Here is a 27,094-nt window from a genome sequence, read left to right as displayed (position 1 = left end):
AACATAAGATTTCCTCTGCTCTTTTAAAATACTACTCATCTTATTGTACTTAAGAATTGTCAAGTTGGTGAAATTTGGAGAGAAGTGAAAAAGTTTTTTTTTCCATTAATGGTAAACAGACATTGAACACAAAAGTAAAAACCTGATTTATGCTTCGTGACAGTTTAGTACCAGAAAAACAAAAAAAATGCTAATTTTCTAGCACCAAATCAATAAGTAATATTATTGTTTATGAAATATAAGTTCTTTTGAAATACTGCTTAAATGCTTAGACAAAAAATGTAGAGTGAATAAACTTTGAAAAACTAAAATATGCAATGTTTACATTGTGGCCTTGGTTACCAGACAAGACTGTCATCTCTTAGCAACTGTTAACAACAAATACTTTTATTGTTCAAAAAACATAAGATGTCCTCTGCTCTTTTAAAATACACATTTTATTCTACTTAAGAATTATTAAGTTGGTGAAGTTTGGAAAAAAGTGAAAATGTTTTTTTTTGCCATTAATGGTACACAGACATTGAACACAAAAGTAAAAATCTGATTTATATTTTGTGGCAGTTTGTCACCAGAAAAATAAAAAATCTATTAGCACCAACTTAATAACAAATATTGTTATTGTTCAAGAAACATAAGATTTCCTCTGCTCTTTTAAAATACTACTCATCTTATTCTACTTAAGAATTGTCAAGTTGGTGAATTTTACAGAAAAGTTAGTTTGTTTTTTCTATCACTGATGGTACATATACTATAAAACAGAAATTGAACATAAAAGTAAAAATCTGATTTATGCTTTGTGACGGTTTAGTACCAGAAAAACAAAAAAAAATGCTCATTTCCTAGCACCAAATCAATAAGTAATATTATTGTTTATGAAATACAAGTTCTTTTGAAATACTGCTTATAAGCTTAAACAACAAACCTTGAAAAACTAAAATATGTGATGTTTGCATTCTGGCCCTTGGTTATCAGACAACGCTGTCATCTCTTAGCAACAGCTTCACAACAAACATTGTTATTGTTCAAAAAACATAAGATTTCCTCTGCTCTTTTAAAATACTACTCATCTTATTCTACTTTAGAATTGTCAAGTTGGTGAATTTTGGAGAATTGGAAAATGTTTTTTTTTTTGCCATTAATGGTACACAGACATTGAACATAAAAGTAAAAATCTGATTTATAAATTGTGGCAGTTTACCAGAAATAGAAAAAACGCTCATCTCTTAACACCAAATCAATAAGTAATAATATAGTTTAGAAAATATAAGTTCTTTTGAAATACTGCTTATTTAGCATTGGGAAACTTTGCACAACTAAAATATGTGATGTTTACATTGTGGCCCCTGGTTACCAGACAACGCTGTCATCACTTAGCAACAGCTTAACAACAAATATTGTTGTTGTTCAAAAATCATAAGATTTCCTCTGCTCTTTTAAAATACTACTCATCTTATTCTACTAAAGAATTGTCAAGTTGGTGAAATTTGGAGAAAAGTGAAAATGTTTTTTACCATTAACGGTACACAGACATTGAACACAAAAGTAAAAATCAGATTTATACTTCGTGGCAGTTTGTTACAAGAAAAAGAAAAAACGCTCATCTCTTAGCACCAAATTAATAAGGAACGATATTGTTCATAAAACATAAGTTGTTTTGACATATTATGCTTAAACAACAAATTTAGAGCTGGTAAACTTTGCAAAACTAAAATATGTAATGTTTACATTGTGGCCCTTGGTTACCAGAAACGCTGTCATCTCTTAGCAACAGCTTAACAACAAATATTGTTATTGTTCAAAAAACATAAGATTTCCTCTGCTCTTTTAAAATACTACTCATCTTATTCTACTTAAGAATTGTCAAGTTGCTGAATTTTGGAGAAAAGTGAAAATGTTTTTTTTTTTCCATTAATGGTAAACAGACATTGAACACAAAAGTAAAAACCTGATTTATGCTTCGTGACAGTTTAGTACCAGAAAAACAAAAAAAATGCTCATTTCCTAGCACCAAATCAATAAGTAATATTATTGTTTATGAAATACAAGTTCTTTTGAAATACTGCTTATAAGCTTAAACAACAAACCTTGAAAAACTAAAATATGTGATGTTTGCATTCTGGCCCTTGGTTACCAGACAACGCTGTCATCTCTTAGCAACAGCTTAACAACAAATATTGTAATTGTTCAAAAATCGTAAGATTTCCTCTGCTCTTTTAAAATACTACTCATCTTATTCTACTAAAGAATTGTCAAGTTGGTGAAATTTGGAGAAAAGTGAAAATGTTTTTTTTGCCATTAATGGTAAACAGACATTGAATACAAAAGTAAAAATCTGATTTATATTTCGTGGCAGATTGTTACCAGAAAAAGAAATAACGCTCATCTATTAGCATCAAATTAATAAGGACTAATATTGTTCATAAAACATAAGTTGTTTTGACATATTGCTTATATGCTTAGACAACAAATTTAGAGTTTGTAAACTTTGCAAAACTAAAATATCTAATGTTTACATTGTGGCCCTTGGTTACCAGACAACGCTTTCATCTCTTAGCAACAGCTTAACAACAAATATTGTTATTGTTCCAAAAACATAAGATTTCCTCTGCTCTTTTAAAATACTACGTATCTCAGGGCCGTGCAGAGAACTTTGGAGGGGCGGGGGCTCAAATTTATAAAAGGAGCACATTGAACAAAATCACTGTACAACAACATACCAACAACCCATATTAATCAATAATCTAACTAGGTCCTACTACATCATTGCCATCACATGGGGAAATCCAAAGTAAATATAGTCTAAAATTTCCCCAACAGGTATATAGTTTCTGTTTCTGCTGCTGAGAGTTCTGGAGGGCTGACTTGATCTGAGACTGTAGCTCCTCCAATCAAAGGAGAGAAAGTCTCTGGTTATGAAGTTATGAAATAAGCAAAATTGCTGCCATTTTAATAATTAAGCCTCAATGATATCTATTTAACTTGTAGAACAACCTGGATGCAGAGAGATTTATAGATCTAAAGAGCTCTAAGGGGTTAACTCTATATAATAGTTTGATGTTCGCACCTTTGAGACCTAGAATTATAAGACTGGAATATCAAGATAAAGAAAACTCAGTAGCTGCTGGTAGGGACCATTTAGGGGCCTCCAAACATTCAGGGGCCTCCAGACACTCAGGGGCCCCTAGAAATGATTTAATTGTAACACAGACCATAGATCTAAACGTGTAGCATTATTTATAGAGAATGACAATGTTATTATATTTTATTTAATGCATTCAGCTGAGACAAATAAATAGTACACTTAGGATTTAATTAGGAAGTTTACTTTGTAAAAGTTTAAAGAATCATCTTGATAGTTTGATTGTTGTGTTACCATGGCTACAATATGGTGTAATCTTTGTCTTTGAATTGGGTTTGTTCACAAATACCTCACAGCAAATAACCAATAATCAATGATTGATTTTAAACTCAGCCAATAAACCTGGTCTCCCTCTCACAGATTCACCTTATCAATATTTAAACATGTTAGTGATGCTGAGGTTCTTAATAGGACGGGTTCTGGGGGGAGGAGGGTTCTGTCTAAGGCCCCATGTTATCTTGGGCCGTCCCTGCATGAACAGCCGCTGCGATGCGCATCTCTGGAATCTACCTGGAATCTACCTGGAATCTACCTGGCGACAGCCGGTACTGTGTGTTAAAGACATTCTTTCCATCTGTCGGTGGGACCGACTCAGACTGCCTGTAGCGAACCGGGCTTTTAGCAGAATGATTAAGTTAAAGTCAGAAGTTTTCTCTACAGCTGAAGCATTTCTGTGTTTAGGGGCGAGGCGGGTTTTGTCCCGCTATTGCAAGGACGATTATAAAAATATAAAAAGAAACAGTTTTTTTAACGTCAACATCAGAGCTACGCTTTTATTCACAAACCAGTGTATGAAAAAAAATATTCTTGCCCATAATTTGATAGAAGACACAGATCCGCCCCCTCCTCCTCTTCACCATGGACCCGATGTCTGAACAACATGGAGGCTCTGAGAGTCATTATTAGACTGAGGGCAGGCAGACTAGGTTTTTTTGTTGTTTTTTTTTTTACTAAACTATTTTATTTAGCTAAATATTATTGCTGAGGGGCACAAACAGGCATTTTGACATACAGATTAAAAAGAAAAAAATTAAGAAACATTTTTTTGGAAAAAAATTCCCAAAAAGCTCAAAAAGGGCCCTAGGGCATCAAGGATAAAAAGGGCAGGGGCTCAAGCCCCCTTCGGCCCCCCCTGCACATGCCTGTCTAGAATTATCTAGAGCAGCAGACAATGATTTACACTATAGAATCAGCTTCAGTGGTTCTGTACGAACTTACGTGCGCCGAGGGTGTGCATGGAAGTACAGCGAGGTGACGGCATCGGTGACACTCTGTAGGTGGTGATAAGTGGACACGTCCTGGGTGCTGATGATCAGTAAGGAGCCAGACTGCATGCCAGCCACCAGCCAATCAGATTCCTCATTTGGGATCTGAACTGTTACGAGGCAAAGGACGGGGCTGGTATCGACCTCCTGTTCACAAGGAGAGGAAAGAGTTAAAATACCTCAGCTTAAAAGAAGTCAAACATGAGGCATCAACTTTTGGGACCTGTATTTGTACCTGTGTGGTGACCCCGTTGGTGTGCAGGTCCACAGCTGTGACCAAGCCCTTCCTCTTGGAGCTGCTGCCCCCACCGAGCCAGGCTGTGTGGCTTGATGTCTTCTGGTCGCCGCCGCTGCTCATTGTGATGCACTGAGCAGTAAACATGCCGGAAAACTTCACTTCACTTATTAAGCTCAGCATTTCCCCCGAATTCAGCCGGTCAAACACCTGGACACGTCACAAATGCAAGATGAATAAATAAAGACGGTTAAAAAGGATTTGATCTATAAAACCGTTTCCTTGTGCTTGGGATTCATAAACCTAGCTGGTACCGACAGATCCTTAAAAAAATCTCAATTAATATAGCTAAAATTAAGGCCTTAAAATGTCTTAAATTCATTTTAAAAATAACTGGACCCTAGATACGTTAATGACAGCTCTTGCATTTTGATTGTTTGTTAATTTTTCTTGCAGGACTCTGTCAGGGAAAAGTTTAAGTCAGCTGCAAACATCTTCATTGCATCCTGTGACTAGAGGCAGTTGGAGCTACAGCTAACTACCTGCTAACAGCCACCTGCTAGCTAACTAGCTAGCTTTTTTGTGCCTACCATGGACAAATTAGCTGGACAATGTTTGTCTTCGCCTCATTTCTGTTGCTAACCTATACAATGCTACATGCATCCTGTGCAAAAAAAGCTTGGCACTATGAGGGTTAAGGAGATAGAGACCCACATCCAGTGTGAAATCCACAAAGCTGTTCCCAAGAGCCAAAAACAGACCCCAGAAATTCAAGTTTTTCTCCCCTGGTCTGGCTGAAGCGTCCCAGAAAACAGCATGTGGATCACTAGCCGGAGCACTGATTTAAGAGGAGCATGTGGTGCAACACTGAAGTTAGAGGCTTAGTGGATTTTAAACAAGGTGGTCAAACACCAGTCTTATTTTATTTCAACAAAGCTGTCACCGTGGAGGGAATTACAACTGAGAAGTACGAGAAGAAGTCCTGAAGAGAATAGAGAAAGAAGAATAAAAAGAACTGTAAACTAAAGTATGAATATTACAATATCTATAGGTCTCACAAGTAGTGCCATTTATTCCTCAATAGCTTCCCATTTACATATATATATAGATGTAAAATATGAAATTACCTTTTGTAAACTTCTGTCATGATACAGGTATTCTATTCATCTCCTAATGTTCTTAAAACGCCTTAAAAAGTCTTAAGTGAAACCTGCAAAAACCCTGTAGACTCCATAAGGATCTGAATCAACCTACATCCTGGTTCTACTATAAATTATTTTTACTCTCAAGGACAACTGAAGAACAGGGAACAGCTGCTCAACACCTCACCTGAGCAGAGGTGGGTCGATCCTGTGGGCTCTCCTTCAGACAGTCCATCATCAGAGCCTGGAAGCTGAGCCAAGGTGAGCAGCCGTAGTGTTTTACTGGGTCTGTGTAAAAATAAAATAAATAAATAAATACAAAAAAGGTCATTTTTAAAATGAATTTTCGTAAAAATCAGAGGTGAACCCAGAGTCAGACTTTTTCTTCACCTGGCAGCTTTCCCTGCACCGCCACTTCATCAAACTCGCTGGGGAACCTCATGCCTTCTGAAATGCGCTCGCCTCTCGTCAGCAAGTCGTACAGCAGCAGGCCGAACGAGAACACGTCCGCCTGCTGGTTGTAGATCACGTTGCCCCGGGCGACCTCGGGCGCTCGGAAACCTGCCAGACGGAGGAGGAGACCCGTCAGGACTCTTGTTTCAGCCTGAATCAGCCACAGAGAAGAAACTCTGACTGACCTGGAGTCCCCTCGGAGCTCCTCACGCCCATGCTACAGCAATACTGAGCGATCCCGTAGTCGGTGATTTTGGCGATGATCTCCGAGTCGCTCTTCAGGTTGAAGAGGAGCACGTTGTGGGGCTTCAGGTCCCGATAGATGATCATGGCGGAATGGAGGTACCTAATCATAAAGATCAATCACTGCCTGAATGGATATCACATCTAGTCATTCTACGTCAAAGGTTTGTTTATGTGGAACCAAGACAGCAAAAACTAAATTTGTAGTATGAATGAACCTTCTTAAAATAATTACAATTACAAAAGATGTGATTTCCAGGGGATAAAAAAAAGGATCAAATTTAACCTATTTACCTTTACCTATTTCAGTCAAGTTTATCTGCATAGCACATTTCAGCATCATGGCAGTCCACAGTGCTTTACACCAAGCAAACATAATTCTGTCTCCAATTATGAAAGACTGGAAACCAGAAGACGGGTTGACAACCTGTCAACCAGAAGACTTGAGTGGTCCAGAAAGATCATTTAGTGTGTTTGTGTTTGACCAGCCTTTTTAATATCGACTTGATATGGAGAATCATACAGAATACAGAGTGTTTAAATCTAGTACTGAGGAAGAACAGATACAGATTCCTCAGGCAGTAGCAAGGGGTTTCCTCTCAAACGGTTAAAGCACATTCAAAGAACGGATGATGCAACACTATGGTAATCATGTTTCAATTTGTTGGAAGCTTCTAATTTGTGATTTGTCTGTATTTTCTCCACACAAAGAAAAGGCAGGAAGAAATGAAGCACATTTTGTGAAAAATCAAGTTTTACCATGCCTAGAAACTGTCTGTGTGTTCCTGTTGTGTTTATTGTGATATAAAGGTGAACAATTTATGTTGCTTCTGAGTAGGGAAAGAGTTACTTTTTCCAGTGATGTCATGGTTTCCTTTTTCCTTTTCCATTAATTAATGATCACATGATCTGGAGCTGAAAATTAAATATGTTTTGAACCTTTTCAATCAAGGAGTTTCCAAAATGTTGTAAAGTAATAATTTACTGGATAGGTAAGAAACACCTAAAAATGCAGGACATATTAGGACAGAGGTTTATTTTTAGACTTTGGTCGAGGTAATTGAGATTGGTGGATAAGATCGGCTTCACATGAGAATGGTGATTGGTCGATCACCACTCTCCTAAAATTAAGGAAATGTGGCGGACTTATCGGCTGGTTGATTTACCAGTGTACCCTAAATTTAACCAAATCAAAAAAATTAACATGTTAAATATTATACAACATCCTGATTTTTGGAGTCTGGACAACTTCACTTCCACTTTAACTTTGTAATGTTTTAATATGATTAGGGAAACTTCAAATACAGACTGCAGAAGCTGGTCCACATAATCCAGGTTTTTTCTAACTCTGTACCTGAGGCCATCTGCCACATGCAGGGCGATCCTGTGCTGCAGCTTCCGGTTCAGGCTGCCATTCTCATGGTTAAAGAGGGAGTCCAGAGAGCCTCTGTGAGCGAGCTCCATCACCAGGACCGGAGGAGCGGAGCCGGCGGCCAGCAGGCTCACCAGGCTGGGGTGTCGGAGACGACCCAGGACTGCCAGTTCCTGGAAAAAAAACAGCAAATGGGTTTAATCGGTGAAAGAAAATGTTGGTTTTTTTTTCTACTTTTATGGAACAGTTTTTATAACAGGAAAAAAATAAAAACAGCCAATCATCGACTTCTACAGATGTCTAAAATCCAGCAGTAACATCCATTGCTGCGGCAGAACCCTTCCAGCAGTACCTGTCTGAGGAGTCTGTGGACGTAAAGATCAGAAGCATGCTTGTTGAAAACTTTCACGGCAGCTTCTTCGGTTTTATAAATCCCTCGATAAACTGTTCCAAAACCTCCGTCCCCTTTAAAATAAAAGATTTCCAAACATTAACTTGTTATAGGACAAACGATTTAAAGAGACTTATTTTACTAAAAAAACAAAAAGCAGTACCTAGTCTGTGTTCTTTGGAGAGGTCTACTTCCAATTCCTCCCCATCCAGTGAAATTCCTGCAGGCTGGTCACTCAGCACCAGGTCCGGGGCGATCTGAGAGATGGGAAGCTTGCAGCGCGGTTTCTCTGGGCTCACCATCAAGAAATCTAAGATCACCACGGTCATTAGGTCTGTTTTTAGTTTGAGTAATGCTGGGACTATGCACTGGGAGTTTTAGAATCACTTTTAGGAAGTCAACTCATATTTGGCAACCAAATATCATCAGAAGAGAAAACCAAAAAGAAGACGATATCATCGGCATACATGCTGAATTTACCGTTGAGAATTAAAGGGATGTACCTTCATCAAAATGGTTACAAAGGTCTTCTAGCAGAATCTTGCTCCACTCCTGACCATCTTCAAAACTGTAGAGAGCCCACTTCTTTAGCAAAGCTTCTCCATTGCCATGCATGTCGGTGTTGAGAAGACCAGGAAACCATTCCTCCAGTACGGAGTCGACGTGGTCCACCACTTGGCCCAGTAGCACTCGGCCTGGACAAAAGGAGAAAATGGGGAAAACAGGAAGCAATGCCATCAGGGATGGAATTATGTGGCTTATCTTTAGAGACAGTCCAGCAAAATAAAAAGTAAGAGGCATCAAATGGAATAAATTGCTGATGCAAATAACCATCTGGAATTACAATTCTTTTAGCATGTTTGAGACCAAACAGTATCCTTTGCACCCTATGGTACCTTTTTGAGATGAGGGAACGGTTATCCTCACAAAGCTGGAGGGACTCTGCTCCTCTGAAGCAGCCTCCATTAGACAATACGCGTCAGGGGACCAGTTCAGGTAAATACCTCGCCTCCAGTAAATACGGTTGGGTCGAAGAACCTTTTCTGGAGGGAAAACAAAAGTGAACGTTAATAGCCACTATCTATCTTTCCTGGAAATATTAAGCTTCCGTCGCTGATTCCCAACATTTTCTTAACATCTGTTAAGTGAGTCTACACTAAAGGAATGCTAAAGGAATTGAAGTGGAGTTTGAGGAACATCAGAACCTGTATTTGTGTCACTTCTGTCGTGATCGGCGTGTTGACAGGAATCTGTTGTATGGCATTCACAGTGTTCCCAGGTACGTTACTATTTTTAATGCTCTTGTGTCGTTTACTTTATTCTTTTATTTTAAAAGGTCAACTGACCATCCAGGAATTAAATGTCAATGTTCATGCAGTGCCCTCAGGAGCTCAGATCAATATTAGATTATTTTTCACTTTCAGTTTCAAGCATCCAACATCCAAAGGTGAGTTAAGCATCTGTACAGTATAGCACTGAACAGTGGCAACCAGGCTTAGCATATGTGATGATCAAGTTGTGTGTGCTACAACGTTAAATGTGTATTACAAAGATGGGGGTTGATTATTTTCCAACATTAAGACAAAATGCAGTGAGCAGCACTGATGCTAGCAGTCATTGTTGGATTTACCTCTTCCACAGAGCAAATACGAGGAGACCTCTAACAGGCGACTGATCTGCCTAGACCAGAAGTCCATGGGGAAGTAAGGCATCTCATACAGACGCACAATCATCTCAGAGTTCTCACAGTGAGGCAGTTCTATAACTGGTCTCTGTTTGGACAAACTGTTTAAAACAGAACCAATTAGAGAATATCACAAACTCGGCAGCGTTACATGGATGTGTTTCCAAATGAAGAAATCTACTATCTACGTACCTGCTGGGTACCAGTAGCTGGTCCTCACCAAAGGGAAGGGCAATCTGAAACTTCTCCAAAAGTTTGAAGAACTGGAGCATGTGGCTCTTGGGGAAACATTTGGTCTCCAGCAGAAACCTTTCCACAACAGAACGCTGGACCACTCCCTTTGGCTGCTCCAAGAGGCCACAGCTCTTCAAGGTCAGTTTCTGCAGAGAGGACAGACACGGCATGTGTCCCACAGTTTTCACATACATTTCTGAGAGTGTTCAGATACGACTGAAGCACAAACTCAAAGATTTCATTAAGTAGGACACAGATTTTCAGCCTGAAGAGTAGGATGACTATGAAAATGTCAATGAAGCTTCAAGTCCAATTTATTTTTCTCATTGTTGACTGAACTGAGCTCTAAGGAAAAGCAGTTACATTGCTTTGTTTGCATATAAACACTGAATGGTAAAATAGAACTTTCCAGAAAATAGAACTATGGTGAAGTAATTCATGTATAAAAATAAATGGAAAAGGTCCAAGTTTTGAACCCTGCGGAACACCAATTTCACTGGTAGGCGCTCGTCTGCTAATCCACTAACAGCAGAACTAATTTTGAGTTTAGTGCCTTAGCATTTTTTGCAAACTTTGATAATGTTTAGCACACTTAGCTTCCCCTAAATTAATTATTCTGCTAAATACCATGTTGACATAGTACTAGAGCGTCAACAGAACTAATGTTTATGATTAGTGCTTTAGGGCTAGCGCATCAAACACACCTTTGGGATTTACACCGTTAGAGTGTAAATCCCATCTCATTATTGGGGGGACCATAAACAGGAAAATGTCTTAAGAGCTATTTTGGGGGAGGTCGGCAAAGTTACAGTGAAATGTAACGTAAAATGTGGTTTAAAAAGTTTTTAAATCACATTCAAGCTGCAGGACCAAAAATGACTAGAAATGCACATCAAACATGTTTTATTCTCAGTAAACAAACTATTGAGAAATAAAACTAAAATTCAAATGTTGCTTCTATACGAGTTTTGTTCAGAGTCAATAATCTAATCTCTGCAACACCTTTACAAAAATTTAAGGTTCTAGATACAAAAGCTTTAATGAGTAACTGCTCTTAATAAAATTCCTCATAAACATTGATTTATTGAAATGGATCCCAATACAAGTTATGGACCATTTAACTTATAACTTGTTAAGTTGCTTTGTTTTTAAGCCTTTTTTGCGTTTTGCCATGGACCTAAAAATTTATTCTTATTTTTTCTGAGATAAATGGCAGATTTATTTTGTTCTTTGTTTCTTTTGGCTTTTTAAATTGATATTATTTAAAAGCAAATATCTCTTCAATTATTATTTTTTTGGAGGGGGACAATTCTAGACTTTTCCAAGATTGGGGGCTCTGAGTAAAATATTAATTAATCCCAATCTATATACCACATAATACTGTGTGCTTCCTGTTGATAAAGGATGGTTTCAGTGTCATAATGTACAGAGGGGGAAAAATTATGTACTTCACATGCTTACCTGAGTCAGAATGTTACACAACCACTGTGGGTCAATAAAGTAAAGTTCTTGAAGTTGGAGAGCAGGGTCGTCAAAGTGTAATAAAATTCCTTAGATTAAAATAAATTACAAGCTGTTAGAGGGAGGGCTTAAATATTAAAAACACAAAATATTGCTGTACAAAAACTAATTTTACCTCAACAAGAACACGGGATTTAAACTGATTTTAGACATTGTCATTATATGTTGGAAACTAGTGTTAGTGTCAGAAATAAAGTCCAGTTCTTAACTCACCCACTTCACTGAGGAAATGGATGGCGTGGGGGAGTTCGGCTTCCTCCAGCTGCAGCTGACTCTCCTGGATAAGCTGCAGAAGCTTGTCGTGCCTGAGGATGGGAAACTCTGGCGGGACTCTGCTCCTCTCTTGGAGAATTCTGCGCTCCAGCTCCACGTAGCAGTCTGGCACCAGCTGACCCATGACCTGCTGGCCTTGGATCTGGACAAACAGATGAGGTGTGTGTTAAAGGGGCAGTATTATGTGTTTTTCAGGCATATTTTGCCACTTTATAGCACAATCAATTAATTATGTTGCCTCCAGTTGATATAAAAATTATATATATAAAATATGACTAAATTTATTTAAATATATGTCTTCTTAGCTTAAGCCAGGCGAAAGCTTGGAAACTGCAACTAGAGGAGGATCTTGAAGGCGGGGCTAGGTCCATCCAGGTGTTTTGTACAGCTGAATGGTTGCCATGGGAGATTAAAGGAATTTTCAAAAATGCATGAAAGAATCAAAGCAACACTCCAGATATGTTTTTGATGAGGAAATAACATTATAAAAACTATTAAAATTGCTATATGAGGTACTGAGGTGGAATAGGGGTAAAGCAAAACCCATGTATTGAGGCCTTAGTCCTCAACCTGAACATCACAAGTTCGAATCCCGACCTGGTGACCTTTGCCGCATGTCTTCCCCCTCTCTCATTAATCATTTTCCTGTGTGTGCTCTCAAATAAAGGCCACTAGAGTTAATACAACTTTTTTTTAAAAGCGCTCTACAAATGTGATATAATTTTATTTCATATTAAATGATGTACAGCTCAAAAAAGTTGATTTTACATAACAATGTAAGTAGTGGGGTGGCTAGTCAGATGCCCAGTTTCTGGTTTCTTTGCATTTACCTTGAAGTTGGTGACCTCTCTGATGACCGCCCTGCGGAGTTTGGCGATGGAGTCCGAGTCCTCGCAGAGCGAGACCAGGTGACAGTCTCTGATGGCCGGGAAGCCCTGATGGCTCAGCAGCTCCTCTCTGATTTTACTCAGGCACGACTGGATCTGCAGCTCCTCACTCACATCGGTGTGGGTTCCAACAAGGATGACTGGAGACAGCGGAGCCACTGCCTGAGGACAAAAAAACAAAATAACAAATGGATGTGTTGGGGAAAATGTGATAAAATTAAATGTATTGTTTGTTTAGTGTGTGGCTCACTTTAATGTTGAAGAGCCAGGGCTTAAGAGCGTCCACCTGACTGGGTTCCTTACTGAGGTCGAAGACGACCAGATAGAGCGCTCTGGATGTGAGGAAAAGAGGGTGAGAGCCGGTGAGCTCCTCTCCACCTGTGGAGCAAACAGGATTAGAACTGAAGTGCTTCTAAACTCCTTTTACTTGTGGTAAAATGGCAAGTTTTTGTGAAATGAAAACACGAAACCATGAATAAACATTTTAATGTGGCTGAAAAAGGTGCAATAGCATGCCCTTATGCTAATATAAGGACTTTGACTGAGTTTAAGAATTTTGCCTTCTTTTGTAAGAGTCACCTTCCCACATTTTTACTTGGGAATATTGTCCATTCCATTTTGCAGAGGTGAAATTATTCCATTCTTGATTTTGAGTGAGTTCTCAGGCTCCAAGAGATGGTAAAAAACTAAAACTCTGTTTAACCTGAAAGTGAAGATTTGGGGTCAAAACTGACTGGCCTGTGAAACTTTTCATTATTTCATTCACCTTAACAAAAACCCAATTCCATCTGATGTCAAAGCAATCCCACGCCTTGATGGCTCCACAGCACCAACATGTTTTTTTCCTTTCTTTGTTTTAGGCTTTTTGTGCAGCCAAAAAATATTAGCTTGCTTTCATTAGACCAAAAGATGTTTTCTCATGTTTTTCCTATACCACAGGCTTTTTCAGGAAGAAAAGGATTCTGTCTGACTCTTCTTATTAGCCCAGAAGAAGAAGAGTCTTCTCTTCTTCCTCTGAAGATGGAGATAATAGATTGACGGAGACAACAGATTGTCTCCGTCTTCAAGAAAATCTCTTGTCTCAAAAAGAAAACAAGACATTGTTGTCACAAAAAAAAAAAAAAACAGTACAGAAACACCAGAAGTTCCTTCAGTGTTCCTGTTATATCTTAATATGTGATTTTTTTGTAACTTCTCTGCAAACTATGGTGTCAGCTGGATGATGCAAATGAGCCGATGTCACAAAAGTCCTTCCAGGACAGCTGAACTGTACTTTAAGTTAGATTCATTATAAGTTTTATGTTATATTCCCAAGAAAACTAACTGTTTCACTCGATTTTTGATCCATTTTAGAAAATATGTGAGTAAGCACACTTATTGGATTCAGGTTACTGCACCTTTATATGTTTTTTCCCCATCCAGCATGTTAGACAGGCAGCACTTCCACCGTTTTTTGCCCACACATATTTCCTGAGTCACGTTTGCGATGTGAGCCAACCTGAGAAGTCCCAGACGTTCAGCAACATTTTCTTGTCCCGTTCCTTGACGGTCCAGTCGAAAACGTCCACAGAGCTCTGCCCCGAGTTCAGCTGGGACCGCTTCATCTTCATCAGCTGCCTGACAAGGGTGGTCTTCCCGCAGCTGGTGGTCCCCACCACGATGAGCTTCATGCGGTGGTACGGCACGGCCTTCTTCAGGCGCTGCTGCAGGAACCTGGGAAACGGGACAGACTACTTGATTTTCTGAAAGTGACTAAGTACACAACAAGAACACAAGGTGCAAATATCTTTGTACACTTCAAATAAGACAAAACTAACTTACTATTAGCTTTTCAGCATAACGGCTTGTTTTAAAGAGGCAATGTTATATGAAATCAATGCTTTTGAGCTTTACATCATGTTATAAAGTTAGTCCCTCTTCAAAGTAAACATGGAGTTTGCCCCGCCTCCTTGGAGCTGCACTCATTAGATCTGCCCTCTTCCACTCAGCTTCTTCAGATTAGCCACCAGCAATTAGCAAACACCTGATGGAACTGCACAGCTGCTTATTATACAAGCTACTTCTGAGTGTTATGCTGGTAAAAACATTGTTAAAGGGTTAATAGAAGAGCCATGTTGTGGTGACCTCCTGAAAGCAGAGCTTCAGAAAAAGCAAGTGTTATAAAAAAAATAAATAAATAAAGACGGATTTCCAATTTCAAGGCGTTAAATTACAAAGTCAAATTTCTTTAAAGTCATATTTGTTATAGTATTTTTTAAAACTGATGGTAACATAGTTATTTGACTGTGCTATGAAAGACCTCTTATAATGCATAATAGTGCCTCTTTAAGACAATAGTTCCGTAATAATGATGAAAAGTACTACAGTAGTTGTAAGTGAAATAATCCACCAGTGGAACTTGGCTTCTAATATGAGAAAAATACCTTGTTCCACTAGCAGATTAAGTCACTTATAACTAGTACTTGCAGTGTAAGGCAGCGGTGCCCAAAGTGGGTCCTTGAGGGCTGGCATCATCCTCCGTGTTTTAGTTCTCTCCCTGGTGATAGTAACAAACTCCTCAGCATGTCAATGTTCTTCTTAGGCCTCTAATGAGCCATCAACTGATCCAGGTGCGTTAAACCAGAGAGAGAACTAAAACATGCAGGACGCCGGCCCTCCAGGACACACTTTGGACACAACTGGTGTAAGTGAAGTTTATATTTAGAAATAAGAACGCTGCTGACCTGACTATGTCTTTGGTCTTGTTGCCAATAAGTTTCAGATCCAGGTCCAGTCTAAGGCCATCCAGAGGCAGGTCCCACAGTCTGCCCAGCTTTCCCATTTCATCCGGGAACGACCGCAGTCTGGCGTTCCGACTCACATCCAGAGAGTTCAGGCCTTCCAACGTGCCGATCTGCGGCGGGATCTGCAAGAAGACAACACCAAGTGTTCAAACAATGTTCTCCTGTTCTGGAATCTGCCACAAACATTCTTCATTTCTGCAGCTTCACCTCTTTAAGCTGGTTGTCACTCAGATGGAGCTTCTCCAGTCGGGCCCATCTGTAGATCGGTCCACTCAGATCCAAACCTTCAATGCTGTTCTGACTGAACATCAGCTCCCGGATGTTGTGGGACACCCAGCAGGCCGGACCAGGCAGAACGTCGATGCTGTTGGTCCTCAAGTCCACTGAACGTAAACTGGACAGAGAGAAAGAGGCCTTACATATTGCACAATCCGCTCATCTGACTATGAGACATGAAAAGATGTCGTTTTATTTTCCAGGGCGTACTTTGGTAGATTCAGTATGGCCTCGGGAACGCGAGTGAACTTGTTGTTGGCCAATTTCAATGTTGTGACCTTGGCTGGCAGCTGGGAAAGGGAACCTGGACAGGCATAGGTAACACCTTCTGATTTATTCATATCGCATAACATGAATGTAAAGCGAATGCAACTGAATAACTAAGGGATTTAAACCCAGACCCTCAAAAAATATCTTCACTTGTCAGAAAATGTCTTGAATAAAGTTTGACATCTGTGTTGAAGCTGTGATTATTGACTTAAAAAGCTTCTTCAAGTAGTTAAACGTTTACATTCATGCTCTTATTTTGAAATGAGTGAAGACTTTTAACAATTCTGTTTTCTCTCCTCTCTAGTTTTCCAAATAACTATTTCAAACAAGAAACACACAGGGGCAAAAACACAGACAGTAGAGGACAATATTTAAACAAATAAATAGTACATGCAAATTATGATGTTAAAATTAAATTGGTGCTCAAGGGTTGTATTCTTTCAAGACCATATAAAATTTTAATTGAAGTTAGCATTTTTGTATTAGCTTCTACTAAATACCTTGTTGGTGTATTGCTTTAGCGTTAGCGAAACTAATGTTTACAATTAGTGCTTTGGGGTTAGTGCAAATAACAATTTAGCTTAATGTCAAACATCTAGTTCCTCACTTTAATGGTTTGCCTACTTGGAAAGGTTTCCTGTAGAAATACGACTTCATCTGAATTTCTACAAAAATACAGATTTCTACAGATCTGGTTCCTGCTTGAATAGCTAACTGAATAAAACATACTGTACTTCACCGTATTCTTGATCGCACCTTCACATAATTTTTGCTAAAATCAGTTCAGTGTCTGTCTACGTTAACAAAAAGTATCACGTCATTCTTGGCAGTGCAAAAAAAAAATATCCATCTCACTTTGGTGCTTACATATTTTGTTGTTTGAAGCATTCAAAGTTTCCAGTTTAGGGCAGGTGGTCAGAAAGTCAGGAGAAATATTCTCCACATTATTCTTGCTCACATCCAGCAGCTTGACTTCCGGGAGATAGAGAGCCGAGCACAGCTCAGTTAAACCGTTACTGGAAAACAAATGAAAAGAAAAGCATGTTTCCATATAATCACCTTCCTTAAATAATAGCCAAAATTGTGAGTGTATTTTTTTCTCTCCACAACAGCTGTGCTTAAGTTATTTTTTGCCAAAAGTGCAAAAGAAAACGTTTGATAAAATATCCTCATCATCAACTTTATTTGTAGTGCATTTTAACACCGCTACAGCTGAAACAAAGTGCTGAACAAGTAAGACAAAATAAATCCTAAAAACAAGTTGACTAAATTAATTGAAAACTGTTAAAACGTTAAAACAAAAGAGTTAAAAAGACACAATCAATACCAATTATAGAAAACATTTAAGGATAAAACACCTTTGTCCCTTTTGAATTTAAAAGGGAATTTAAAAGTTTTTACCATAACTCCATAAAGTTATGGTAAAAAGAAATCTGACTCCACCTTACTAAATGTTTGAAATATAATAAGTATTTTGGTTTTGAACTCTATAAAATGACCGGTTTTCCAGACAGCTTACCCGTCCATAAACAGCTCCTCCAGCTTCCCCATGGTCTGGCCCAGCTCATAGGGGAATGTGGTGATTTTATTGAATGACAGATTGAGCTGCCTCAGTGAGGGGCAGGTGACAGTGGGGTCGAAGGTCAGCACGGGGCCGATGCAGTTACGGGAGACGTTGAGCGTGCTCAGTGAGGGCAGAGCCAGCAGATCATCTGGCAAAGACCGAAGCTGGTTACCCTGCAGGTCCAGACGGGTCAGACTCTTCAAACTCTGCGCCAAAACAGAAACCAAAACGAGAAACGAGCGCCAAGAGTCAAATTCTCCTCTGTTATATGACCCAATTATAATATTTGGCGGAAATGCGTTACCTGGCAGATGGCAGAGGGGAACTCGAGCAGAACGTTGCTGCTCAGGTCCAGGCGATGGACGTGCCACAGCTGCTGCTGGACAACAGCATCGTCAAGGAAACAGGACAGGGAGTCCAACTCGTTCCCTGACAGGTCCAGCAGGCGGATCCTCTCCTTTTCTTTGAAAAGAGCAGCGGAGTTCTCACCAGAGCCCAGCACTGAGGACGGCGAACCAGAACATAATTACACAAGGGTTGAAATCATTAATTGTGATTAATCAATTGTTGAGATAATCATCAACTAATTTTAGTAATCGATTAATTGTTAACTCAAAACAATATATCATTTGCTAGAACCTTCTTTCTTTTTTTCCTCTGGACAGACTTACCCTGCTTAGAGTTTCTCCGTATGTATCTTCTATTAATCGATTCATTATTTTCATTTTCAGGTTGAGGACTCTGCATATTTATCAAACAGATGGAAAAGGAGACCCTGAATCCGACACTGCAGAAAGTAAAGCAAGCAGGGAAACTGAACTGTAACGAGTGAGAAAGAATAAGCGTTAATTCCCAGGGCCGACCTCTGAACTGGAGTGCCTGTGACGTCCCTGCTTCCTTTTGAAGGAGTCTCCCCTCAGCTCCTCAACGGAGCTGTTTTTTGACTTTGGAGACAGAGTCCCCGACACGGAATCACTTCCTAAACCAATTAAGGAACAAAAGAAAGAAAGAATTGAGCAAAATCAACACAAACAGTTTCCATTCATACCCAACGGTGAAATGGACAAATATGCAGGATTATTTTGTTTCTCGTCTTTGGTGCACTATGGTGTTTCAGATTATCAAACAAATGTTAATATTAGACAAATAGAAAAAGCCTGTCCTCCCATTTATAGCTTCAATATATATATATACGCACACACAATAATATAATATAAAACATATTTTTATTTGGCCAGCCATTTGAAATTTTTCTCAGGTCGCCACTTCTTATAAACCCTCAAATATGTCCGTTTAAAAACAATTTTGCAATAAAGACTTGGCCAATATTCCTTCATAGCAACATAAAAGACTCACTTCCATTAATGGTAAAACCAGTAATTATATTTAGGGGCAAAGACTTTTCAGGAATCGTCAGTTTAGCTTGGATAGGTCTTTGTTTTCCTCTTAAGAAATTACAAACATAATTTAAAAACAGCTTTTTGTATTTACTCGAGTTATCTTTATGTGATATAGAGAAACAACTAAGCAGAAGCAAAAGGAATTTACCATCACTCTCTATTTCGTCATTCATAAACAAGCTGTCATCCACTGACACGGCGCTGAAGCTGGAGTCATCGCTCTCGTCTGAAATGTAGCCGGAAGTCAGACACTGGTCTGACATGGGTCTGGAAAAACCGCCGACGCTCTTGGATCTCTGCAGGGATTGAATGTACCTGGCCAAACTCACACCTTTACCTTTAAGAGTGACAACAGCACAATCAGATAGAAGCTGTGCTGCTAATTTCAACAACATAATCATTTTTCCAAAGCTGTGAGATAACAGGAAGCACTATTAAGACCGAATCTGCGAATGCTTCTCACTGCTGTAGCGCAGACTGTATCCCCTGCTCCGTTCTGCCAGCAGGGGGCTCAGCCAAGCGGCGTCCAATCTGCCGAGTCGGAAGCCTCCCAGACAGAGGGCGCTGTTGTTGAAGTCCAGACCGAGCCGGCTGAGCAGCAGGATGACGATGGGCCCGTCGGCCCTCTTCACGCTCACAGCTAGAGCTCTGCGGAGTTGCTGCTCCGGAGCACCTCTGCTCAGCAGGAGCTCCACCAGCTCCAGAGGACCTCCTTTCTCACACACCTTAAAAATTCACAGAACAGCATCATCACCGCATATCAAATCTATCAAAACTGACCTGGACCTACGGAAAAACGGTTTTGAACTAACATTTTTAGGGACTAACCTGATAGATGAGAGACTCTGTTTTTGCCTTCCTGTTGATGTCGGCGCCCAGCTCAATGAGGCACTCTGCCATCAGCGTGTTGCCGTCCATGCAGGCTTTTTCTAGCATGCTGTAGTGTAGCTCCGAGTCGCTCCACATCTTGGACAAAGCCAGACACACAGCTTTCCGCAGCTAGTGGCAGAAGAAGAGACAGTCATGGGTAGAAGAAGGAACTTGTTTCAGTTACATAGGGTTTTATGGCATTGCGGAAGAGATAGAGGGTTTACTCTAAAACGGCACCTCACAATTCTACTGCCTACGGGAAGGCGTTTGGATCAAGCTTGCAGCATTCACTTGATTTACGAGAAACACAACAACCTGCTGCACGGAAGCAAAAAGAAGGAGGATAAGATTTTGAGTAAAAATTTCATGAGGAAGCACGCAAACTACTGCTAAAATTTGGATTGGCATTGGTTCACGTTCAAACTCTAAACAAACTGCTCTGAAGTTTGTTTGGAACCGTACAGACACCATTTGGAGTAGGTGATCTCTTAACGTAGTACTGCAATAATGTGATTGGTTTAACACAAACAAGCCACACTAATTGTGAAATGAACCAAAATTTGTTTGAATGTACTCAATACCTCAGGTGTGAAAAAAAACCCCAAAAACTAAGACACTGCACTCAAAATATAGCTGAACATAAACTTACTGGGCTGACACTCTGATCCCTCTCCTGGATAAGGTGCTGGAAGAGCTGCCTGTCGAAGTCTTCTCTCTGCAGTTCAGCTGCTGCCCCCGAGCAGGCGTCCAACATCCTCAGGGCCACCAGAAAACACTGGAAGATCCACATTTAAAACACTGAGGGTGTTTTCACATGAGATAAGCTAGTCCAGTAGACTAAAATAATAACATTTGTTACATTTCTAGCTGGTGCAGTTGGCTTCCACCATGAACTGTGTCAAACAAGCCAAACCGTTTGTTCCCCCTCCTTACCAGTGATGGCGCTGCACCCTGAACCACTGAAGGAAATGACACAAAAAACCTCTGAAGAAGTCAGTGAGCGCTACTTCCTTCTTCTCGAAATGTAAACAAAATTGGAGTGGTGTCAGATTTTAGCGGCTGTAGGATTTCGCTTTGGGAAAAGATGACGAGCCATTTTTCCTGCTAATGCCAGACTTGTGCGTTTGTTTTGGTTGCATTTACCCAGAATGCCCTGTGCCACAGTTTGCTTCCTGCTTTTGGTGCGGTCTCCTTTCACACATGCATTAGGACCTCATCAGAGTTCACCTCAACCAACCCGAGCCTTAGGTTTGTAGGTGGACCAGAGTTCGCTTTTTTTTGTCAGCATCACCCTAAGACTGTGAGTAACTGCGTTTCCATTACAAATGTATGCAAATCTTTGTTGACATTCAGCTCATGTCGATAGTCAGCTATTGTTCAGCCAACTGTGCTTTTTCACAATTGTTGTATTTTCATTGACTTGCCTGCCAAACACACACACAAAAAGCTCATAAACCGGCGACCCGCCAGAACCGTGCACAAGGTAAAAAGCTGTGGCACGATCCAAATGACCGATCTTAGAACGGACCCGATGTCTTTCTTCTTCTTTTTTTCCATCCCAACGCCATTAGAAAGGAAACACCGTCACAGTTTTGTAAATGGTGACAAATACTGAAATCTCATTTAATTTTTAGGCAGAATTGGTTCGGATCCAAAGCCTTTTTTTCAGGTGTCAGACCGGTTCCTGATCCCAACCCGACCCGAAGCTGCCGCATGTGCGTAAACCTTTGGGTGACTGTTATGATCTGGAGCCTTAGATTTAGTCCAGATATTAGTGCTGTAAGTTTTATCTGTACCTCTGTCTGCATATAAACACAGAGAGATGTCAGTCATGGATTGTCAGAGTTGCGTGCAGCCTGTGTAAACGTCTGAGGGGACCAGCTGACGGGCAGGGCGGGGCCTATGGTTTTGTGATACAGGCTAGTTTCCGTAAATCCAATAAATTGGCTTCTCAAAGCTAGAAGTAATTTGGTAGCAGCAACATTCCTGCCACTTCTGGATTATGGAAATGTTTTATATATGAATGCTTCGACCAAATGTCTTCAATCATTGAATACTGTGTATTATTGTGCTTTAAGGTTTTATACATCATTTTGAGTTGTATGTAAAAGTTGAATTGCCTCCTTTAAGCGTACAGAGAAACAATCACCTGAAGATCCTGATTTATTAAATCTCTAACCGGCTTGGCTCCAGCATACTTAAGCTCTCTCTTGCATAGATCTGTTATTTCCCATTCTTTACACTCAAATGACATTTTTCTTTTGCAAGTTCCACATGTTCGAACTGAGAAGGAGAAGAAAGCATTCAGTGTTTTGGCTCCTTCAGCCTGGAATCAGCTCCAGTCTGAACTCAAGATGTCAGAACTGATTTCATTGGATTTATTTTGAGCGGTTCTATTATCTATTATTATCTATTAAACAGTGTCACTGCTTTTAAATTGTTTTCTATTGTTTTACACTTGTGCATATGTATTAATTTGTTTTATTTTGTAACCAGGTTGTTGTGTATTGCAGATTTCTGCCCTCTTGAAAATGAGATCCAGATCTCAATGGGATTTACCTGGTTAAATAAAGGAAAAGTGCAAGAACCTTTTATCAAAGCTTTTTCTTCCTCCATCACCATGTTCCCATGAAGCAAACTTAATTTCGTAATTCCAGTTTGAGCAATTATATGGTGAATGGAAACGCAGCTCCTGAAAATGGGCAAAAACTACAAGCTGGTTCTAAAACAAGAAGATGAAACACACAATCTGGAAAGTAGCTTCAACACATTGTTGACAAGAGATATTGCAAAAAAGTTTTCCTCTTTTAGGAAAACTTTTTTGTCTGAGGAGAAGCATAAAGAATTACTTATGACCTATTGTGGATTTTATTTGAGAGTTTCAATCACCAGACAGCTAATTAACATGATGTCTATTGATCTAAATGGCTCACCTTCAGCACAATCTCAGAATCTTCTTTGTACCGACTTAGGGAGGCGACCACAACGAAAGCCAGGACTGGTACGATCATCCTGGAGAGCTTCTTCTTCGTCACAAGGTAGTTAAGCAGGGTCAGACCCCAATAGTGTATCTCTGGGAGGAATTGGAAACATCAGATTTCATCTTTTAACAGCTTCCTTTAGTTTATCCTCTCCTAGTTGGAAGGCTTCATAAACAGAATTAATGAAGAGCATAGAGACTGGTTGTTGACCAGACACTGGATTTCACTACCATGTAGCATGCTGAAAAACTGAACAACAGTATTTTAAAGTCTATTCTTTGAGCTACATGGAGCCAGTGTAAGGACTTTAAAACTGGTGCTATGTGCTCGATCTTCCTGGTTTTAGTGAGAACGAAACCATGACAAAAGTTTGTTTTAGTTCATTCTGACTGATTTCTGTCAAAGGCAATGATATACCTCGATCCTCTGGGAAGGCATGTAGTGTATGAAGTACGGTGTCTATCGCCCCCTGCTGGCACAACAGGTCCACTGCACCTGAGCAATCAGCCAGGGATGATAGCACCTTTAGGCCGCACTGCTGTATGACGGGTCTGCTGATAAACTACATACACAAAGAAATAAATATTTATTCCAAGTAACAAGTAAATGCTTGATTTAAAAAAGTAAAAAATATTGAGAATATCCTGAGAATATTGAGAGAGAATTATGCTGCACACCCTGTTGAGGGCTTCCAGGTAGAGTGTGTGAGCCCCTTCCACCACACACTGGTTCTTCAGGACTCTCAGCGACACGTCGGCCATGTCGGGATCCGCGATGGAGGAACCATTCTCCCTTAAACTCCTGTCTGGGAATTACCACACAGTAAGGAAACACGTTCATACAAAATGAAGGCAAGAAAACATACAAAGTCAGACTGAGGAAAAAAAAAACCTCAGTGTGCTCAATGACTAATCTAAACCTAAACCAGCACTGTGGATGACTTTCTTAAGCAGAGGCAGAGAAAAACAAAGCCGCAGCACTCAATCAGCTTTGCATTCCTCCTCCAAACAGAGAACATGCTGGAAAAGCAAATTTCTGATGCTTTTACAGCATCAGAAACGTGTACAGAGACGTCTTTTGTCTTGTTTGCAGAAAAATGAAAGCATAAAGCAGTTTTCAAGAGCGCAACATATCACACATTAATTATACCCTCTTAAGACTGAGTGACCTGATCCTGGTCCATGTTTATGTCGGGTCTTTGGACTATATTAAGACCATTTTCATGAAATACAACTTTCAGAATTGTAGTTAAGGTATGCTGTATACAAAATTGTAGAAATCAAGAAAACAAAACGTAATCTGCTCCATATAAAAGTGTGTCTTACAATCTATCCTTCCACACATGGACAAAAAAATAAATCATTGCCATTTATATGGATTGTGTGGTTGTCATTTCAGAATTCAGTAATTTCAATTACTGTATTTGCTCTTTTTTTAAAATCTAATTTTAAATATTTCATTGCTTTGTTTTATACTACAACAGCAATACAGTTGTTTTGGGACGGGCAACAGTTCCTGTTAAATTAGTCATTTTATTGTCATGTTTTATTACAGCTGGCTCATTTAAGTTCTTTGAGAGCGTGAACTTGCATTGGTCTTGAAAATTGGTCTGAAAACAACAACATTATCGTTTATCGCAATCATTTCTGGGACAATTCATCATCCAATAAAATTTGTTACCATGACAGGCCAAGTCTCATTTTCCTGAAATTTGACCACACTGTGATATTTCCTGTGTTTTTGTAGAGTTTATACATTTCGCTGTGGCTGTCCTGCCAAAAGCAATAAATTCCCCTTAAGGAACAATAAAGTATATCTTACCTTATCAGATAATCTTTAAAGTAGCACCTGAGCTTTGAATAAACCTGCCAGCAGACCGGCAGCTCACCTGGGCAAAGGAAGATCAGACTGGCTTCCAGTGCTGCCAGCTGGACCTCTGACTGGAAGTTGTGGATCTTCATGGTGGTGAGGATCTGATTCATGGCCATGTTCAGCTCATCCAGGCTGGCGGACCTAGAAACACACGGACAGTTTTCACCAACAAAACAAGCAGAACTCATGGGAACTCTACACTCAGCACACAATTCTGATCCTCTGTGAATGTCAACGCAATTAACGCACTGCACAGCTAAAACGTGATGAAAAGTAAAAATAGAAAATGTCAACTTATTTAATTCTATTCAGAAATATTTCATTTAACAGCCACTGGTGAATGACTGCTCTTTGTTCGTTAGGACTGTTTCTGTCACCACTGAGGATGTTTGTATTAGCAAATCTTCTATGAAACTTTTACATTATTATTTTTGATAAGACGAGTGCTGACCTGGCCGTTTTATGGTTTGTCAATTGTTAAGATTATTTTTGTTCTGAAACTAAGAAAAAACTTTTTACACCACTGGGAAGTGAAATGTTGTACCTCATATTGCTCTTCAGTGGCAATCTGTTCTTTGGTTGTCAATTTAATAAGCATAAATTTGGTGTACTGATGTATTTTTTTTTTTTTTTTAAACATTAAATTAGCAAAGAAATAACCTCTATTCCCTTATTTTAAATAATAGCTGATTCATTTAAGAAAGGGAGACAGACACGGACTCTCGATCTTGTAAAATGTTACGCAACGTTTCAGTCACAGACCTTCATCAAGGAAACAGTCTAAAGATAGTCACTTCCTGTTTAAGAGAGTATTCAAAATGTCTGACCAATCACATCCAATCATTAAAACATACAAAATTATAGATGCCAATTTAAAATCAAATCCCATTATCTTATAATTGTATTCAAATCAACTTTAAACTTTGACTAATCACGTCGTTGATCAGATTGTATACATAAGGAATATTATTATGTATACATAAGGAATATTGTAATAAACCCCAATGTAGAGGATAACATCTTAGAAACAATCTTTCAAAAATAACTGAACACTAAAGACAATTTAAAACAGCAAGCTAACCCATCTTTATGGCTTTTTATTTATTATTATCTTTTAGAAAGCACTGATATTTCAAAATCTGATCCTGAACTCTTCCACATAAGAATGATGACTTTACTCAAACATTGTAAGGCTTTTTTTTGATGCATTTCCCTTTAAAACTTCGGCTTTTGGTAATATTTCTAAAAAACTGAATATTATTTGGTCCAAACCTTCCGTGGAAAAGCAGCTTTAACAACTTGCAGGCGCTGACGGAAACTTCTGCTGAGCTTGCATGTCTCTTCATCATCTCTACCAGATTGACATGGAGGCCGCCGGACAGCAGCAAGAAGCTCATTTTACCTGCAAGCAAAGTGGAAACTCTCTACAGAAGCAGCCAAAGCACCAACTGGTTTTGAAGTCTTTTGCCAAAGAATGAAGATAAAAACCAAATGAGCCAGTTGTGGTGAGCTGAGCCAGAAAGCAAAGCTATGAATTTACTGGTCTGTCTGTCTACTTCCTGGACATCCCCTGTGGCAGTGGTCTCAAACTGCCCTCCTCAAGGGCCAGAGTCCTAAAACATTCAGGTCTTACACATTTGAATTAAATGATGAAATGCATGTAGTCAGGCACTGCAGCGCTCTGCTCATGAGCTGATATTGGAGCCATGTTTGCTGAAGCAGAAAGACATCTGGTGGTTGCAGGAAACTGGGCCTTGAGGAGTGTAGTGAGCATTGAATATGGACTATAACCAAAAAAATGAGCTCCCAGATATGATGCTGGCACGCTAAAATGCCCTGAGGTCGTCACAGAATCTGGTCTTCAGATTAGCTCAAGGCCAGTGGAGAGAACTTAATGTCCTTCATCTGACCTTCACAACATTTCACCAAAACAAAACAAACCTCTACTCCATGACCATGGAGTAGAAAAACTTGATATTTGATTCCAATAATATATATTGAATATGACTATCAAAGTGAATATCTGTAATTATGCAACAATTAGATGCATACCTCAGCACATACGAAGTAAATATGTGTTTCTGAAGACTCACTGTTGTTGGTAATGAGCGTAGCGATGGCGCTGGTAGCAGCAATGAACACACTGGGAGAGGAGGAATGAACCAGCATGGCAGCCATTAACTGTCTGTGAACAGGAGTCCTGAAAAACAGTCATCCAGCTTCCATGAAACAGAGTTTA

General features: G+C 39.5%; 1 protein-coding gene across 2 annotated transcripts in view; it reads right to left on the bottom strand.

Annotated features, from left to right (window-relative positions):
* The window catches only part of lrrk2 (leucine-rich repeat kinase 2), a 43,300-nt gene that overhangs the window by 6,039 nt on the left and 10,167 nt on the right, over positions 1-27,094 (bottom strand). For both annotated transcript variants that reach the window (XM_044124483.1, XM_044124484.1), the window contains 35 exons: positions 26,949-27,055; positions 26,128-26,257; positions 24,872-24,996; positions 23,661-23,788; positions 23,401-23,545; positions 22,936-23,075; positions 20,652-20,777; positions 19,961-20,131; positions 19,596-19,857; positions 19,281-19,469; positions 18,596-18,711; positions 18,404-18,473; positions 18,037-18,233; positions 17,688-17,938; positions 17,036-17,184; positions 16,109-16,202; positions 15,830-16,016; positions 15,563-15,744; positions 14,338-14,552; positions 13,090-13,217; positions 12,783-13,001; positions 11,893-12,094; positions 11,620-11,708; positions 10,117-10,304; positions 9,871-10,025; positions 9,137-9,283; positions 8,744-8,935; positions 8,404-8,550; positions 8,202-8,314; positions 7,832-8,022; positions 6,420-6,580; positions 6,172-6,342; positions 5,969-6,069; positions 4,640-4,849; positions 4,358-4,551 (listed from right to left, as the gene is read on the bottom strand). In XM_044124483.1, the coding sequence (XP_043980418.1) occupies positions 4,358-4,551; positions 4,640-4,849; positions 5,969-6,069; positions 6,172-6,342; positions 6,420-6,580; positions 7,832-8,022; positions 8,202-8,314; positions 8,404-8,550; positions 8,744-8,935; positions 9,137-9,283; positions 9,871-10,025; positions 10,117-10,304; positions 11,620-11,708; positions 11,893-12,094; positions 12,783-13,001; positions 13,090-13,217; positions 14,338-14,552; positions 15,563-15,744; positions 15,830-16,016; positions 16,109-16,202; positions 17,036-17,184; positions 17,688-17,938; positions 18,037-18,233; positions 18,404-18,473; positions 18,596-18,711; positions 19,281-19,469; positions 19,596-19,857; positions 19,961-20,131; positions 20,652-20,777; positions 22,936-23,075; positions 23,401-23,545; positions 23,661-23,788; positions 24,872-24,996; positions 26,128-26,257; positions 26,949-27,055 (5,592 nt within the window). The remainder of the gene's footprint in view (positions 1-4,357; positions 4,552-4,639; positions 4,850-5,968; positions 6,070-6,171; positions 6,343-6,419; positions 6,581-7,831; positions 8,023-8,201; positions 8,315-8,403; positions 8,551-8,743; positions 8,936-9,136; positions 9,284-9,870; positions 10,026-10,116; positions 10,305-11,619; positions 11,709-11,892; positions 12,095-12,782; positions 13,002-13,089; positions 13,218-14,337; positions 14,553-15,562; positions 15,745-15,829; positions 16,017-16,108; positions 16,203-17,035; positions 17,185-17,687; positions 17,939-18,036; positions 18,234-18,403; positions 18,474-18,595; positions 18,712-19,280; positions 19,470-19,595; positions 19,858-19,960; positions 20,132-20,651; positions 20,778-22,935; positions 23,076-23,400; positions 23,546-23,660; positions 23,789-24,871; positions 24,997-26,127; positions 26,258-26,948; positions 27,056-27,094) is intronic.

The sequence above is a fragment of the Gambusia affinis genome, linkage group LG08, assembly GCF_019740435.1.
Source record: "Gambusia affinis linkage group LG08, SWU_Gaff_1.0, whole genome shotgun sequence".
Classification (NCBI taxonomy): Eukaryota; Metazoa; Chordata; class Actinopteri; order Cyprinodontiformes; family Poeciliidae; genus Gambusia; species Gambusia affinis.
Note: the sequence above shows the minus strand (reverse complement) of the source record. Positions and strands in the feature narration are given on the sequence as shown.